Source organism: Perca flavescens, chromosome 16 (genome assembly GCF_004354835.1).
Source record: "Perca flavescens isolate YP-PL-M2 chromosome 16, PFLA_1.0, whole genome shotgun sequence".
NCBI classification, from domain to species: Eukaryota; Metazoa; Chordata; class Actinopteri; order Perciformes; family Percidae; genus Perca; species Perca flavescens.
The window spans coordinates 17,715,061-17,729,674 of NC_041346.1; the positions used below are offsets into that span (position 1 = coordinate 17,715,061).

At 39.5% G+C, this 14,614-nt stretch overlaps 1 protein-coding gene across 1 annotated transcript in view; it reads left to right on the forward strand.

Annotated features, from left to right (window-relative positions):
• Positions 1 to 269: 269 nt before the first annotated feature.
• The window catches only part of wdr70 (WD repeat domain 70), a 48,933-nt gene continuing 34,588 nt past the window's right edge, over positions 270 to 14,614 (forward strand). The window contains exons 1-9 of the mRNA XM_028601792.1: positions 270 to 401; positions 1,241 to 1,300; positions 1,406 to 1,489; positions 1,570 to 1,675; positions 1,832 to 2,036; positions 2,918 to 2,977; positions 3,865 to 3,998; positions 4,912 to 5,065; positions 9,433 to 9,509. Coding sequence (XP_028457593.1) covers positions 377 to 401; positions 1,241 to 1,300; positions 1,406 to 1,489; positions 1,570 to 1,675; positions 1,832 to 2,036; positions 2,918 to 2,977; positions 3,865 to 3,998; positions 4,912 to 5,065; positions 9,433 to 9,509 — 905 coding nt within the window. The 5' untranslated portion in view covers positions 270 to 376. The remainder of the gene's footprint in view (positions 402 to 1,240; positions 1,301 to 1,405; positions 1,490 to 1,569; positions 1,676 to 1,831; positions 2,037 to 2,917; positions 2,978 to 3,864; positions 3,999 to 4,911; positions 5,066 to 9,432; positions 9,510 to 14,614) is intronic.

Genomic DNA, 14,614 nt, shown 5'->3' on the forward strand with positions numbered 1-14,614 from the left:
CTATTAAATTTTAGACAATTGATAGCTTCTTGAGTTTTGTTATTGCCTTATAGACAGGATTTTGCAGTGGATCTACAAAAGTGTCCTACACGAAACAGATCACATGCTTTTTAACATTCTTGTGTTCATCAACATATTAACAATATAAAGATCTTTATCATCTTAGTATACAAAAAGTGACACCGTATTAAACGTTTACTTTTTTTATTGTTTGTTATTAACTGGGCTTGGCTTCGGTGTGAACAGCCAAAACCTCGCAAGACTAGTGCATTTATTTTAGAAAACACCGGAGCAGCTGTGCCGCAACCACAAGCGCAACAGAAGAAGAAGAAGAAAGAACTTCCGGAGGTCATAGGTGGTCTTCGTTTTTGAAAACATGGATCCAAACAACGTGAATGAAGGTAGCAACTTTTTGTCTTTAAGTTTTGTATATTCATCTTACACGACTTACATGTATGTGCTACGCATATTGGGCTGTATTTCCAGTTTGTCTGACATTTATCGACTAGCTACCTTACCTTAAAAGAAACCTGTATCGTTGCTAGTTTTGCTAGCTTATTTGTTAGCTTATGTTTTCTGCCATGGTGTTCTCCAATTTCCAAAATTATTATCAAAGCATTTAACTATAAAGTTAGCTAGTTACAGCTTTAATTGTCCTGAAAAGCTGCAATAATTGTCCTTCAAACGAGAAAGAATTGGTGCTCTTAACGTTACCAGTGTTAAATATATTCTCATTCAAGCTAAAAGCATACAGTTAACGTTAGCTAACAGCCAAGCTTTAATATTTGAACTTTTCCTAACAACGTTATATTCAAAGCGAATTTATGTAAACGGGTGATGTCAAAAAAAATTTTGGTATTCAGTTTCAACTCGATGAAGGCCTATATATTTGCTATTTGATGCAAACAGTGGACCATCAGTAACGTTATATAAAAAATTGTGTTTGTCTTTATGGCTAACGTTACGTTAATTAATTTCTGGTATAGCAGCATCATTTATTTTGCTATTCGAGCTTATGTGTTTCTTTCACAACTCGATACTCGGTATTTTACCTCTCTTTAGAGTAATTCGCCCTCTTCATCCAAAATTACCTCAAGTGTTCACTGAATTATCACCGGTAATTAAAACTGCGTCCTGTATTCTTGGGAATTCACGTGAAAAGCAATGTGTCATTATTACATCTTCCATGATAAACAAGATAACCAGGCTATGATAAACAATTTGCTCGCCTCCTTTGCAGCATCGGACAAGATGAGTGATGATGGAGAAATGGCATCTGTCATGGGATTCTCTGGGTTTGGTATGTACAGTCCAAAAATGGTCAATCATTTTACAGGCTAATTTTATTCCTTATATGAGAAAATGACAATATGGGTTGTCAGTTATTTTTCTTTGTTCCATCCAGGTAAGAAGGCCCGCACATTTGACCTGGATGCCATTTTTGAACAGACCCGTCGAACAGCCATTGAGAGGAGTCAGCGTGCATTAGGTAGGTTTACCCACAAGACGAGCTGTTAATTCTGTCACCAGGGTGTGTGAAGTTGTTTACTCTAATTGTTGCTTCCTTAGAGAGGAAGCAGAATGATGATCAGATGGAGGAGGAAGGGGAAAGCTCCAAATCAGTCAAGTCATCAGTACACACTCAGAGAGACAAAGCTGCGACTGCTACTTCCAGGTAACCAGAGATTTTTTGTTTAATTGTTGGAGTGAGTACTATTTTACAGTTTGGTCAGGCCCCACTACCTCAGAGGTTAGTTACATGTCTGTAAATCAAACGTAAGATAACATTTTTGCTTTGACTTACAATTATGTTTTGTTTTTTTCCTTTTAGAAAACAGGAGAGTGAGAGCAGCAGTGACAGTGGTTCAGATTCAGACTCAGAATCCGAGCTTATTGGGCCTCCACTGCCTCCTCAATATACAGCCCAAGATGACGATGATGAGCATGTGCGACTGCCTCGCCTACCAGGCAACGCGGCTCACAGTGATGATGATGAAGGGGAGACACAAGATGACGATGATGATGATGATGATGACGTACGTCTGAAATAACCCACTTAACAGTAGACATTATGAGTGGATTACAAAATATTTCCAATAGGTTCACCACCTGAGTTTTTATACATTCTGTTGAAAACATCCAATCTGTCTTCCTGCTGCCTTAAATAGGCCTTTTCACAGACATTTTGATTTGTCATAGTAGGAAAAGCACAGGTGTTACTAATAACATTAATGTCTGCTCTCTTTTTTTTTTATCATCAAGTGTCACAATAAGTCGTCACAGTGTGATAGAGAGAAGGAATGCCAAGGAGCCGAAGCAGTTAAATATAAATTACATCCTTGAGCTATCAGTAATTTTATTATTTACACCTGTGCTTTTCCTACCGTGACATGTCAGTGTCCTCAGTGAAAAAGACCTATAAAGGCACCTGTTTGTCACCACTAGATGGCAGCACAAGAAAATAGACTCAGTTGTTAGTGTTAACACTATACATGAGAGACTATGATCTTATGTTACTGAACAGTAATTACAATGTTGTCTCTTAGGTGTTTATCCTGTTTCTTTCTTTTTCATACCTAAATATATGTGGCAATTGCAGCATTATTCAAAAGCGTGGTGGTGCATTGGTTTTCACATGAAGAGTATTAATTTACACTCTGTCACGTAGGGAAGTAAATGCCCCAGGTTGTGAGTGATATTGCTCAAATCCTAACCTTTTGCATCCAGTGGTGTAACTGTTTCCAGTCAGTCATTTGCAGGTGATTACTGTGATTCCAGAGTTTTTAGTTGAACAGCCTATTAAATGTTAAATGTCATGTGTAATTGAATATTGGGATGAAATGCCACTCTATAACTATACACTTAATTCTTCACTCTATTACTGTTTCCTTATATTCATCTCAACTTTCCGCCCTAGAATCCAGTGAAGAAGATTCCAGACACTCATGAGATTACACTGCAGCACGGCACCAAGACAGTAAGGACTTATTCTTTCAACATTCACTAATTATTGCTTAAGTGTCTCTATGGTAATGTATTCAATGACTCAATTAGAAAGAAGAATAAGAAGTTTTGTATTCATTGTAAGTGACTTGTAAATCCGATGGTCCGGTGAATGAATGAACAACACACAGCAAAGCAACATGATCCACACTAGCCCAACACGCATTGGAACTGACTGCCAAGCTAACTTATGCCACAGCCAGACAAATTGAGAAAAGGAAAGCCACTGACCTACCTTACAGGTTCCAGACATTGCGAGTTGAGGGTCTGAGTTTTAAACTCATTAGGTGTAATGTTTTCATAACCCAATGTGTACTTCTAGCTTTGGTTGCTCAAGAAAGGCTACCCACAGCTATGGATTTGACCAAAACAAACAACCTAAGTCCTGCCTTCCACTTCCTGTTAATACGTCTTTTTATTTTGGAATTCTGAATAGAGTACCGAAACGGCAGTTTCACAGGATCTAAACAAAGAGGCATTCGATGGCTTTACGTCATACTGTAGGCTGACCAGGGCTATGCCATTTGTGGAGGGGCCGCTCACTGATTCCCAAGTTCTCAAGTCTGTTTCACTTGATATTTTGTAGCAGTGAGAACATTTTTTGAAATCTCTGTATCATCAGTATAGAACCAATCTGGTATCCAGATACAGTGCTGATTGCAGATTTAAAACATTTTAGATCTGAATAATTTGATCATTACATGAGAACAAACTTTAAATATTTGGCTTTTGTTTATTTTTGCTGCCTTTTTAGAGAATGCAGTATAACTACACTGTCAAATGTTTGTAGCAGCAGAAGCAACCTTCTAAAGTTGGTTGGCCTTGTGAGTAGTTTGAAATATAAACTCATTGTCTCCTCAGGTATCAGCTCTTGCATTAGACCCCTCTGGAGCTCGTCTGGTGACTGGTGGGTATGATTATGATGTGCGGTTCTGGGATTTTGCTGGAATGGACCAGGCTCTGCAGGCTTTCAGATCCCTCCAGCCCTGTGAGTGGTGAGTTCACTTCTGAGAATACAACGTGTAACATCAACACAATTGCTTAACATGTGGTTAAATAGTTCCATGCAAACATCAAGTACACTCACTGCATTTATGTGTGACAAAGTGGACCAGAGCAACACTGCTGGAGATAACAAGACCACACACACACACACACACACACACACACACACACACACACACACACACACACACACACACTTCTTGAGCTTCATTAAGTCTCATGTTAACTCTGTGACATCCTCTCTTTTCATTCAAAATGAGCCTTTCAGAAGCAGATGTGGATGTTTGTGTGTCTGTGCGTGTTTATTCTGTGTTTCATTGAAGCCATCATCAAAGATCAAATTCTTTTTTGGTTTTGGGAACCAGTGGGCTGAGCTGGAGCAGGCTTCCCCTTATTAACAGAAATGTACGCTACATTTAATTTGATTACAGTGTGATCCAGTAGCCTTTTTGGTTTACTAACAAGCTGGGCTTCAGAAAGCTGTGCTGCTGAGTTCCACTATTTCTCTTTCCTGACCCCCAAAAAATGAGCTCAGTCAAACTAAAACAATGGGGAAAATTACCATTTGGTAGCCACACTTTTATTCCAGCAATGGAACTTTTTGCTGTGTGTATGGAAATATTGATGCCCCTGCTACCCCCTGCTGTGTTAATGCTGTGCTATTTTGTTCCTATAGCTACATGTATCTATTGTTGTTTTTGTCCCCTTTTGAAGCCGTTGAAAGATTAAAAATCTTCTTGAATAACTTTTGTTTTGGTGCAGACGTTTTGTAAAATCACAACTCACAGATGGCTTGCAAACAGGCACCAAGAGACTTGTCAGAACTTATCAGCACCACAGAAATGCAAACTAAAAGTATCTTCTTTGCCTCAGATGTTCTCTTTGTGTGTTGTTTGCCCTCAGCCATCAGATCAAGACCCTGCAGTACAGCAACACTGGTGATGTCATTTTGGTGGTTTCTGGCAATGCACAGGCCAAGGTGTTGGACCGTGATGGCTTCAATGTCATGGAGTGTGTGAAGGGAGACCAGTACATTGTGGATATGGCCAAAACCAAGGTAAAGTGGTGCTCACCTATACTTATATTCATATTTTCATAGTTTTGGCCATTGTTCACTTGGTTGTGATAACATTGTACTCGCAAAGTAATTGCTGTGATCTAGTAACACAGCGACAAGGCAATAAACACGTGTGATCGGATGATCAACCAACAATTCAACCAGATTCTGGACCACCTTATTTGGGGAGAACAAAAGCATAGAACTACAGTACTGTTGGTCAAAGTTGAACCAAGAAATCTGTAAGCTGAGATGGATTTTTAGGACTGACAGTTTGGCAATTATTTCACTGTTTCACTCCATTTTGTCTTCCAAATAAATTCTGATCATCCAAAAGTACGTGTTTCTTGCCCTGTCTGACTTTATATTAGCTATGTTGAAGCTTTCCCAGATTTCAGTAATTTTCTTGGTAGAATATTATTACTGATCAAATTGATGGCCAAAACTTTAAAAATAAAACCCAACTTGGTAATAAACTGGAACCCTGAGCCGCTGCGTCGAGGATTGAGCCTCTGCATATGGGCACCTGCTCTACCAGGTGAGCTACCCAGGTGCCCATGTTAAACTTGTTTGTTAGCAGTTGCTTAATTACACACCAGCAGTTATGGAGCAACATTATCACTTGTTTGTAGTCATGTTTCTGGATACTTGATGAATGTAAGTCCAATATTCACTCTCTTTTTAGCTCTTTTTTTTTTTTTTTTTTTTTTTTTTTTTTTTGCTGAGGGAAATATTTGGCTCTTCTGCTAAATCCTCCACTCTGTTTACCACCTAGTCGCTAACTGTGTCGTTTGGTGCTGACCAGGTAGTGTACAGTTGGTTTTTTAAGAACTTTTTCACTGAAAACAGCAGCCTAAACGACACTATGAGAGCGTCGAGAGTGAACCAAAACGGTAAAGTTGTGGTGTCATTTGATACATCATTATAAAAAATATTGATCAAGCCACTTTAAAAATGTTACAGGCATTCATTAGTAGATTTCGCCCTGCAGCTCAGGCTGGAAACCTGTACCTGTTTATCTATCCTGCTTCTGTTACAAATTTGCGGGAACCAATCACAAATTGGCTTATCCACCTGGCGCGCTATTGGCGGGTTTAACAAGATGACGATAGAGAAGCGACCAAGCAGCTTCTTGTTTACATTCAACAAGCCAGCCACCGAAGCGCAGAAACCCGTTGATGCCGCTGTCGCTGCTACGTCACCCGGATCGTTGGTCTGATTGGTTGAAGGACTATCCAATTGCGTACAGAGTCATTTGAACTATGCCCGTTGATCATGCCTCTTGTGCAGAGAAAATACAGAGCAGACTCCACATACTAATGTTCAATCTTAAAAGACTGAGCTTGGTCTGGTGATAGCCAGACTAGGCATTCATGTTTTCTCTTCCAAAGTAACAGTCCAAGAGTGATTGCTGCTATTTCTAAACACAGGCTGGATGCTCTGCTCTTATGTTCTGTGGGTGGATCCTGCCAACAAATAATGGTAGCAAGGTGTAGCCATGAGCTGGTCTGTTTTTGTATTGTATTGACTAGCCAGAGGCAGTCTCAGGGGGAGAGGACCACCACATGCTTTCAGGACTGTCATGGTTCATCTCTTCTTTGTACATGCCTCTACAAAGGAGGATCCTAATTAATCGCCCATGTTTGGGTTTTATTGTTTTTAAGAAAGCCGTATTGGTGGTCACTAACCATCTGTGCCAGCTGCAGTGCATTTAGACATAGTTTATACCACTCATATGAATTACTTGAACAAGTGAAGGCCCATTGATTGTGAGTAGTGTTTACCTGGATGTCCTCCATTCTTGTCCTGCTCTGTCCCATCTGGAGCTGATGGGAGAGTTTGCTTCAATGATAATGCGTTTTGGCCCGCTGACAATGTCCCAGTCGATTAGCTGTGTCTCATGTTATAATTAAGTCCTTGCTTCTACTCTGCCTCTGTTGACAATTACTTGCCTCCTACCTCATCCCCCTGTGTGCAGAGATATTTGCCCAACAGAGGCCTGTGTGCACATGCAATTATGTGTTTTCTTGTTGTTGTTTTTTTATTAACAGTTTTCATAAAATTTAGGAAAATTTGGTGAATGTAGCTCTCGTCACGACAACACAGACACAGGTTGGTTCTTTGAAACGGGCGTTTATTGCTTTGCTCTTCTGTCCTTAATGCATCCACATCACGCATTGAGAACTACATGAATGAACACAGTAAGCACGTCCAATTAATTATACATTACCAAAGAAAATAAAGTACAAATTCCGCTTGGCGAGAATATAAACAAAGTTTCACATATAAGATAAAATACCTCGTTGGCTGCTTGTCCTGAAAAGAGGTTCTTAAATCCTCGGAAAATCCTTCACAGTTCGTTTTGACCTCCGACAACAGTGAAACTCCAACTTAATTAGCAGAGCGCTGTAACATGTGCACACCTTAGGTTTCCTTTTGTCCATTAACAAATTCCGCAGCAGCGGAAACCGCAACAGAGAACTTTAGTTCCGAGAGAAACTAAAATCTAACTATTACATCACGTTCATTTCAACCTTTACATTAAACACATTTCCTATTTATTTACTGTATGAGACTGAATATAGACTATAAATTTACTATGAATTTTCATTAATAATGCGTCATAAACACAGCACATATTTAACAGCACTTACAGTGAAGAATCCTCACCACAGTTTCCTAGATCCCAAAATCTTCAAATTGGTTGTTTTGTCCAACCAACAGCCCAAAATCCAAAGAGAGAAAAACAGAGAAAAGGCGCAAAGCTGAAACAAGACATTAATTGGCATTTTTGCTTCATAAATCATGGCTTAAACTTGTGTCAATCATGAGTCAGATATTCAAAATAGATTTTCTGTCAACTTGCTTTATTGGCTGTCCAGCTCCAATTTTTTGTCGGTCAACTAATTAACTACAGTTAAACCTAACAGAAACCTGTTTAGCCTACAGTATGTTAAATGCAACTGTAATGAAAACAAACTGGACATACCAGTGTTATCCCCAATCAGCCACTTCTAGTTATTAGGGCTGTTAGTGCTGTTTGTCATTATCATGCTCTATTTTAGTTCATTGTTAGTTTAAACATCAGTCTGTTTCTCTTTAGTCATTGGCAATGTGTTGTCCTAAACTGTTGAGGAAGAGAAATCAGATTTTTTTTTTTTTATATATTCTAAAAGAAGGTAGCAGCTCCTTCACCCTAATCGTGAAGCTCTTCGGCATGATTCTGCCTATTTTGATGTTATTACACGGAGCAGGGCGGCAGTCATTCACAGCCCATTGAAGCTTTAACCATTATATGAGTTTGTATTTTGCCATAAAGTCTAACACCTTAGCAATTTGTTATTAATCCTTTTTTTAGTCGTAAAACAGCAAGATCTAGGTAGTTTTATCGAGTGGTGTGTTTAAAGTATTTGACAGTAAACAGGCAAGCCTCTCTTCCTGATGCACACATACCAATGTCATTTGGTCAACTTCTGCTCATGCAAGGCTCTGCTTTTCTTGAGCATCCTGTCAAATAGCGGTATGTCATGTCTGAAGCCTCTTTGCAGCACACTGAAGTGTTCCTCTCTGACCTGGCGGCGGGGGAGGCCTCTCTCTAGGTTATCCCACTTTGAAGTCATTTGTTATGAGTAATTCTCCACAGGACTATTCCAGCAGAGGAAATGTCTAAAAGTTACTCTTGTAGGAGCTCGCTGTTTGAAGCTGTGACACAGCCTGCTGCACTGCTTCAGAGATCAGCGGCTCAGTTGTAGGGCCAGGCCTATGTTGAGGAAGGCCAAAAGTCATGGTTACAATACGATCAAATCAAAGGTCCAAAAAGAACCTTTCCTCAAGAGAGGTCCCTTTTAAGTTTCATCCAGATTTTTAGGCCTTTATTCGACAGGAAAGATGAAAGGCGAGAGAGAGGGAGAATGACGTGCAGCAAAGGGCCGCAGGTCGGAGTTGAACCCGAGCCTGCTGCGTCAAGGATTAAACTTCTATATATGGGCACTCGCTCTACCAACTGAGCTATCTTGGTGCCCTTTGGCTCAAGATTTAACAATGAAGAACAGCGGTCTCTGCACATAATTTGCGTGCAGTACAATTGCAAAATACGTCTTCATGAATTCACCTTCATTGGTTGCTCCTGGTGATATTTCACCTTTTTATTTTTCCACCAGCTCTTCCCTTTTGAGTTTAAAAACCGTTTTAGGGCAAATTGTAGCCCTGAATGTCTATGTTGCGGACTAGATCCACAGTAAACCACATGATTCACAGGCTTGTGCTGCTGCACCTTAAAGCAACTGGAAGCTAGCGACAGGATCAGGCCAGAAACAGTTTAGTGCCTGTTAAAAGTGTGCAGCTTGTAAACTTTCTGCTCTTTTCAGGGCCACACAGCTATGCTGAATTCTGGCTGCTGGCATCCCAAGATTAAAGAAGAGTTCATGACCTGCTCCAATGATGGGTGAGTTTTAAATAAGTGTTGTGAGCTCTGAGTTGTAGGCATAATCAATTACTTTCCCTCTTTCTTTGTTATAGCTGCAATGTTCTACGTACTGTAAACCTCAACCATCATGATATAATCCATTACATTTTCAGAAGGAGAAATAGTCACCAAAATATCCACTCCATGCTCAGGCATATCAAACATTTGTTGGTTTACCACTAGAATGTGTCCTTACTTTGAATTTTAAAAGGGAAAAGTATGCACTGGATGGAACAGGAGACATGCAGTGCTTAAAAGTAATTAATTGAAATACTATGTCCTGCCATGTATGTTTGCGGTTTCTAACTGTAAAAGATTTTGCTCATTTTGTTTCATTATTCCATATGACGCACCGGGAAAGTGCAAAAACACATTTTAAATGGTCTACTGTAGAACCAAAACATCAGTTGATCTTGTCAGAAATAATTTTTTGGTGTGGCACATTTATTTATAAGATTTATAGACACCCCTCCAGAATATTATCATTACTTGTCTAAACTTTATTCAAAATTATCCTTACTGGGCAACTATCTTGTGTATGTCATGTCCAAGACTTTTCTTTGCTCTCATCCTCTGTCACCAGCAGGGAGTCCTCTAGTCCAGATTATGCCTCTGGAACGGGTATCTTAGCTTGGCCTCACAGCTGTGCATTGACACATTGTACATTTTATACTGGATGTAGTCCAAATGCAGCCCTTTATTTGTATGCAGTAATTTGGACCAGAGCAACACTGCTGGAGATAACAAGACACACACACACACACACACACACACACACACACACACACACACACACACAACCTGTACTGTATGACTGCAGAAGCCGTAATCCTTTGCCGTGTGTATAGGTGTGAGTGAATATTTGCGAGCGTGTGACTTTGAGTGAGAGCACAGTGATGAGTCTAAGTGAGTGTGACAGGCAGCATTGCAGAAACCCAGCGCTATCATTAAGTGGAAACAAGGACCTGGCTTTGTGGGCAGGCCACGGCCCAGTGTTTACCAGTGTTACTGCTGTCCCAGATGTGGAGGCTGGTTTATTTAGCTCTTATTGAGGCTCTGGAAATCCTCCCCTGGCACGTTAGCACTGGGTGTTGCCCCTGGCCAGCTCACAGGAGAACAGCGGAGAGGAGAGCACAGGGAACCATTCAGGCAGAGCAGCTGCATATGCGGAGGGTTTACAGCAGCAGAGCAGGTCAGCACAGCAACCTACGTCTCAGAAATGGAAAGAAGCAGTTACTGCCTACAGTGATTTACAGGTGAAAGATGTTGTCCATATAACCCCCATGTCAAATCTCTCTTTTTGCACTTTTACTTATCATCACTTTAGTAATGTGCATTGCCCCACAGGGGCTCTTGGTGATGAAGTGCTGATCTTGACTTTCTTGGTCGAACCACCACCTCTCCAACTTCACACTTCTTCACTCAAAAGTCCCTCTCATTCCTCCAGTGCAAACAGAACATAGGCGCCAGGGTCTTAAACAGGTGCGATACACACTGATCACATTACTTTAGTCCTTGTTTCTGTTCTCATTTTCAGCGTTAAGCATTCAAGGTGCATGCATTTTTTTGTGCGTTGGTGAATTTTAGCATCTTTGAGAGTACAGTCTGAGATACTGTGAGCATAGCGCCTGTGGCTATGCATAAAGCTGGACAAAAGGCAGCCAGGCATTTGGTGATCTGTCTAGATATGAGGGGTTTCTGGATTTTACTTAGCAAATGTGTGCTGCTTCTTGGAACTGGCTTAATCCATGAGGACTTCTTCTGCAATCTCAGTGCACACGACAGGCCAACTTCTGTATTAAAAAGTCTTTTTTTTTTTTTTTTTTCTTCAAGGTTTTATGGTCTAAATTGCTAATTTCATTGGTTGGGATTTTCAAAACCATATTATTTTCAAAAAATAATGATTTTGATTTATATGTGTGAAAGTGTGTTTGCTTGATTGACAGGAGTTTCCGCTTATTACACTCAGTTGTGGTCTCTTGCTCATCATTCTTTTGCTCCATCAGGCCCCCTTGACGACTGTAGTCAGTGGGCCTCTTGAGAATGGACCAGCACTTGGCCAATAGTACCAGTGGGTGTCTGCTACTGTGTGTGTCTGCTTAAACATCAGACCAACACCTAGGTTTTCTGTCTTTCTTCCTGTATCAGCCCAGTTAGAGTCTTTGTTGTGTTTATTTGAATAGGTTATTAAGCATGATCAGTGGACCGCCCAGCTCCTTAATTAAAGGTCCCACTAGCTGTATGGAATCTCATTCATAAGAACTGCCTCCCAGCTCGTTGAATGATTTCATTAACCCAGACCTTTTTTCACTGAGAGGAAGTGGATGAGAAGGAAGTACCGATGAAGCATAATAATGCAGCAGCAGGGTGGTAGTGATTGTCCTTTCATACTGAGGGTTGAATGGGGGCTTCAGCAGAACTGTGCAACTCAGGTCCGTCAGTGAAAAGCGGTTGTGCTCGGACTGGTGTCAACATTTCCCTTTTTTCTGTCGTTCTGTTTTGAGAGTAGTGTGATTTTTAAGCGGCAAAATGTTTTCCAACATTATTCATGTTTGATCCAAGGCGGAAAATGCGTATTAAGTATTGAGCCCCTTTTAACTAAAGTCTTTGCTGAAAGACTGAACACCTGTTCAAAAACCGCAGATTTATTTATCAGAAAGTGAAGGCAATATGTAGTGGGTCTACTCCTGGTGGGAGAATTTCTTTGGCAGGATTGAACTCGAAGTAAACTAAAAATATGGCTGGGACTTTTGTGTTAGTCATGGTTTGTGAGAGCTGCAGTCTTTTTTTTTTTTTTTAATGAACAAAATCCTAAACGGTAGTGGCTTAAAAGTGATTAAATTCTGTTTAAAAATAGCTTTGCATAAGTGGCTTCAAGGACACGATACTGCAGATTGTTGGTTTTACTTGATGTAGTTTTATAGTGCCTCAGGAAAGCAGTCAAAAAATGTTTGACTGAAATTTCGGCCAGTGGAGCATAGGATAGGACAAACGGCGTCGTTCTAATAGGGCCCACATGTTCACTTCTGTTGAGTCTTAAGACACACTTGCGCATGTGCACACATAAATACACACAATTTGAGGAATGTTTCCAGGAGGTTTAAATGCCAGGGATTCCCTTTGTGCTGGCCTGCTGTCAGGGCTGCAGCTGGACGTGGATGTGTAGCTGTATGCAAGGAGACTCTGAGGACAACATGGCAGGTCCTTTCTGTCCTTCCTTTTTGTAGAGGAACATAATTTGTCTTTTATCATGAGCTCAAACCAATCACATTAAGGAATTATAATTGAAGTGCAGCCACAAATAGTCACACATGGCAGATTCATGATCTACTGCTTTCAGGGCTTGACATTAACTTTTTGAGGCACTTGTCCTTTGGACAAGTACATTTACGTTTCACTTGTCCATGCATAAAAGTCACTTGTCCGGGTAAAGATTCAACGTTTTATAAAAAAAATTGTGTTTTGCTAATGCAGAATTTGAACAAACCATTGAAAGCATCCAAACACTATCAACATTAATACAATTCTGTTGAAACAGTAGAAACAAACGTGCCCCAACAATAGATTTCCCCTTCAACAAGAAAAAAGGATCTCCAGACTCCATAATACAAAGTAATATGTTGCACGCCAGTGTGCAGAAGTTAATATATTGAGATTCTAATTCAATATTTTAAAGTTTGTCATTACTTTCAGATTCCTAGTCAATATTCTAAGTTACTTAGTCAATATATTGAGATACTAAGTCGATACTTTGAGATATTGAGTCAATATATTGAGATTGTAAGTCAATATTTTAAATGTTCTTATTGGTTTGAGATTCTTAGTCAATATTCTGAGTTACTAAGTCAATATATTGAGATACTAAGTCAATATTTTGAGTTAAATCAATATAGTGAGATATTAAGTCAATATATTGAGATACTAAGTCAATATTTTGAGATAAGTCAATATATTTAGATACTAAGTCACTATTTTGAGATAAATCAATATATTGAGATACTGAACAATATAGTGAGATATTAAGTCAATATTGAGATATTAAGTCAATATTTTGAGATAAATTAATATATTGAGATACTAAGCCAATATATTGAGATTCCAAGTCAATATTTGACATTTTCTCATTACTTTGAGATTCTTAGTTTATATTCTGAGATACTAAATCAATATTTTGACCAGATGTAGTGGTGACTTGAACTTCTGCTATAGCTAAAATAATTTTGTAGACATAACAATGGAATTTGCCACTAAATGTTGGTGTTAACTTTTTTATACAATTTCACAAATTTCTACCCGGCAGAGGCTGATTTACCGAAAGGATCCTTTTAAAAAGGTGTAGCTACTTTACAGTTGATTATTACCTGATATTTAATCTGCATATTTTTTTTATTTTTGTTCAAAAAGGAGCAAAAAAAACGACATCATAGAACGGCTTGTTTATTGCTAAGGAAAAATTAAATGCTTTATTAAAAATGAAACAACAATAACTTAAAAAAAAATAAAAATAAAAATAAAAATAACTTATTTCACCAGTAAGTTCCTGTTAAACGACAAAACAACCACTGGATAGGAAAAAGGATATTTTACAACCACTTTGAATGCAGCACGACGCTGGCGGGGCGAATTTCAATTGAACGCAACATCTGTTTTTCCCCATAGACAGTATATAATGGACCAATAGACCCCGTTGCTCTGGACGGAGACCAGTGAAGGCTATTAGAAGCACTTTTCCGGTGATCTCTTGCTTTACTGCGCAGCCTCCAACTGACAGAGACAACGTAAATGTGACGTGAGCAACGTGTCTGAAAGTTGTAAGTCTTCTGGGAGCTGTGCTTAGAGAAATCTCAATCATTCCCAATCTTACAGATACGGAGAGTGTAGGTGTATGTAAGGAGATAACATGGGCACAGGCTAATTATTGCTAACTAACATGCTAGTTAACATTAGTAATTAAACCTAAACAGCTCATGTAAGTTGAAACTGCCTGCGAGCTTCTCTTGTACTATACGGTAATTCCTCTACTGTGCGACAGTAAGTCACTTGGTTATGACCCAATCGTTAGCCTATTTTTACAAAAACGTCTG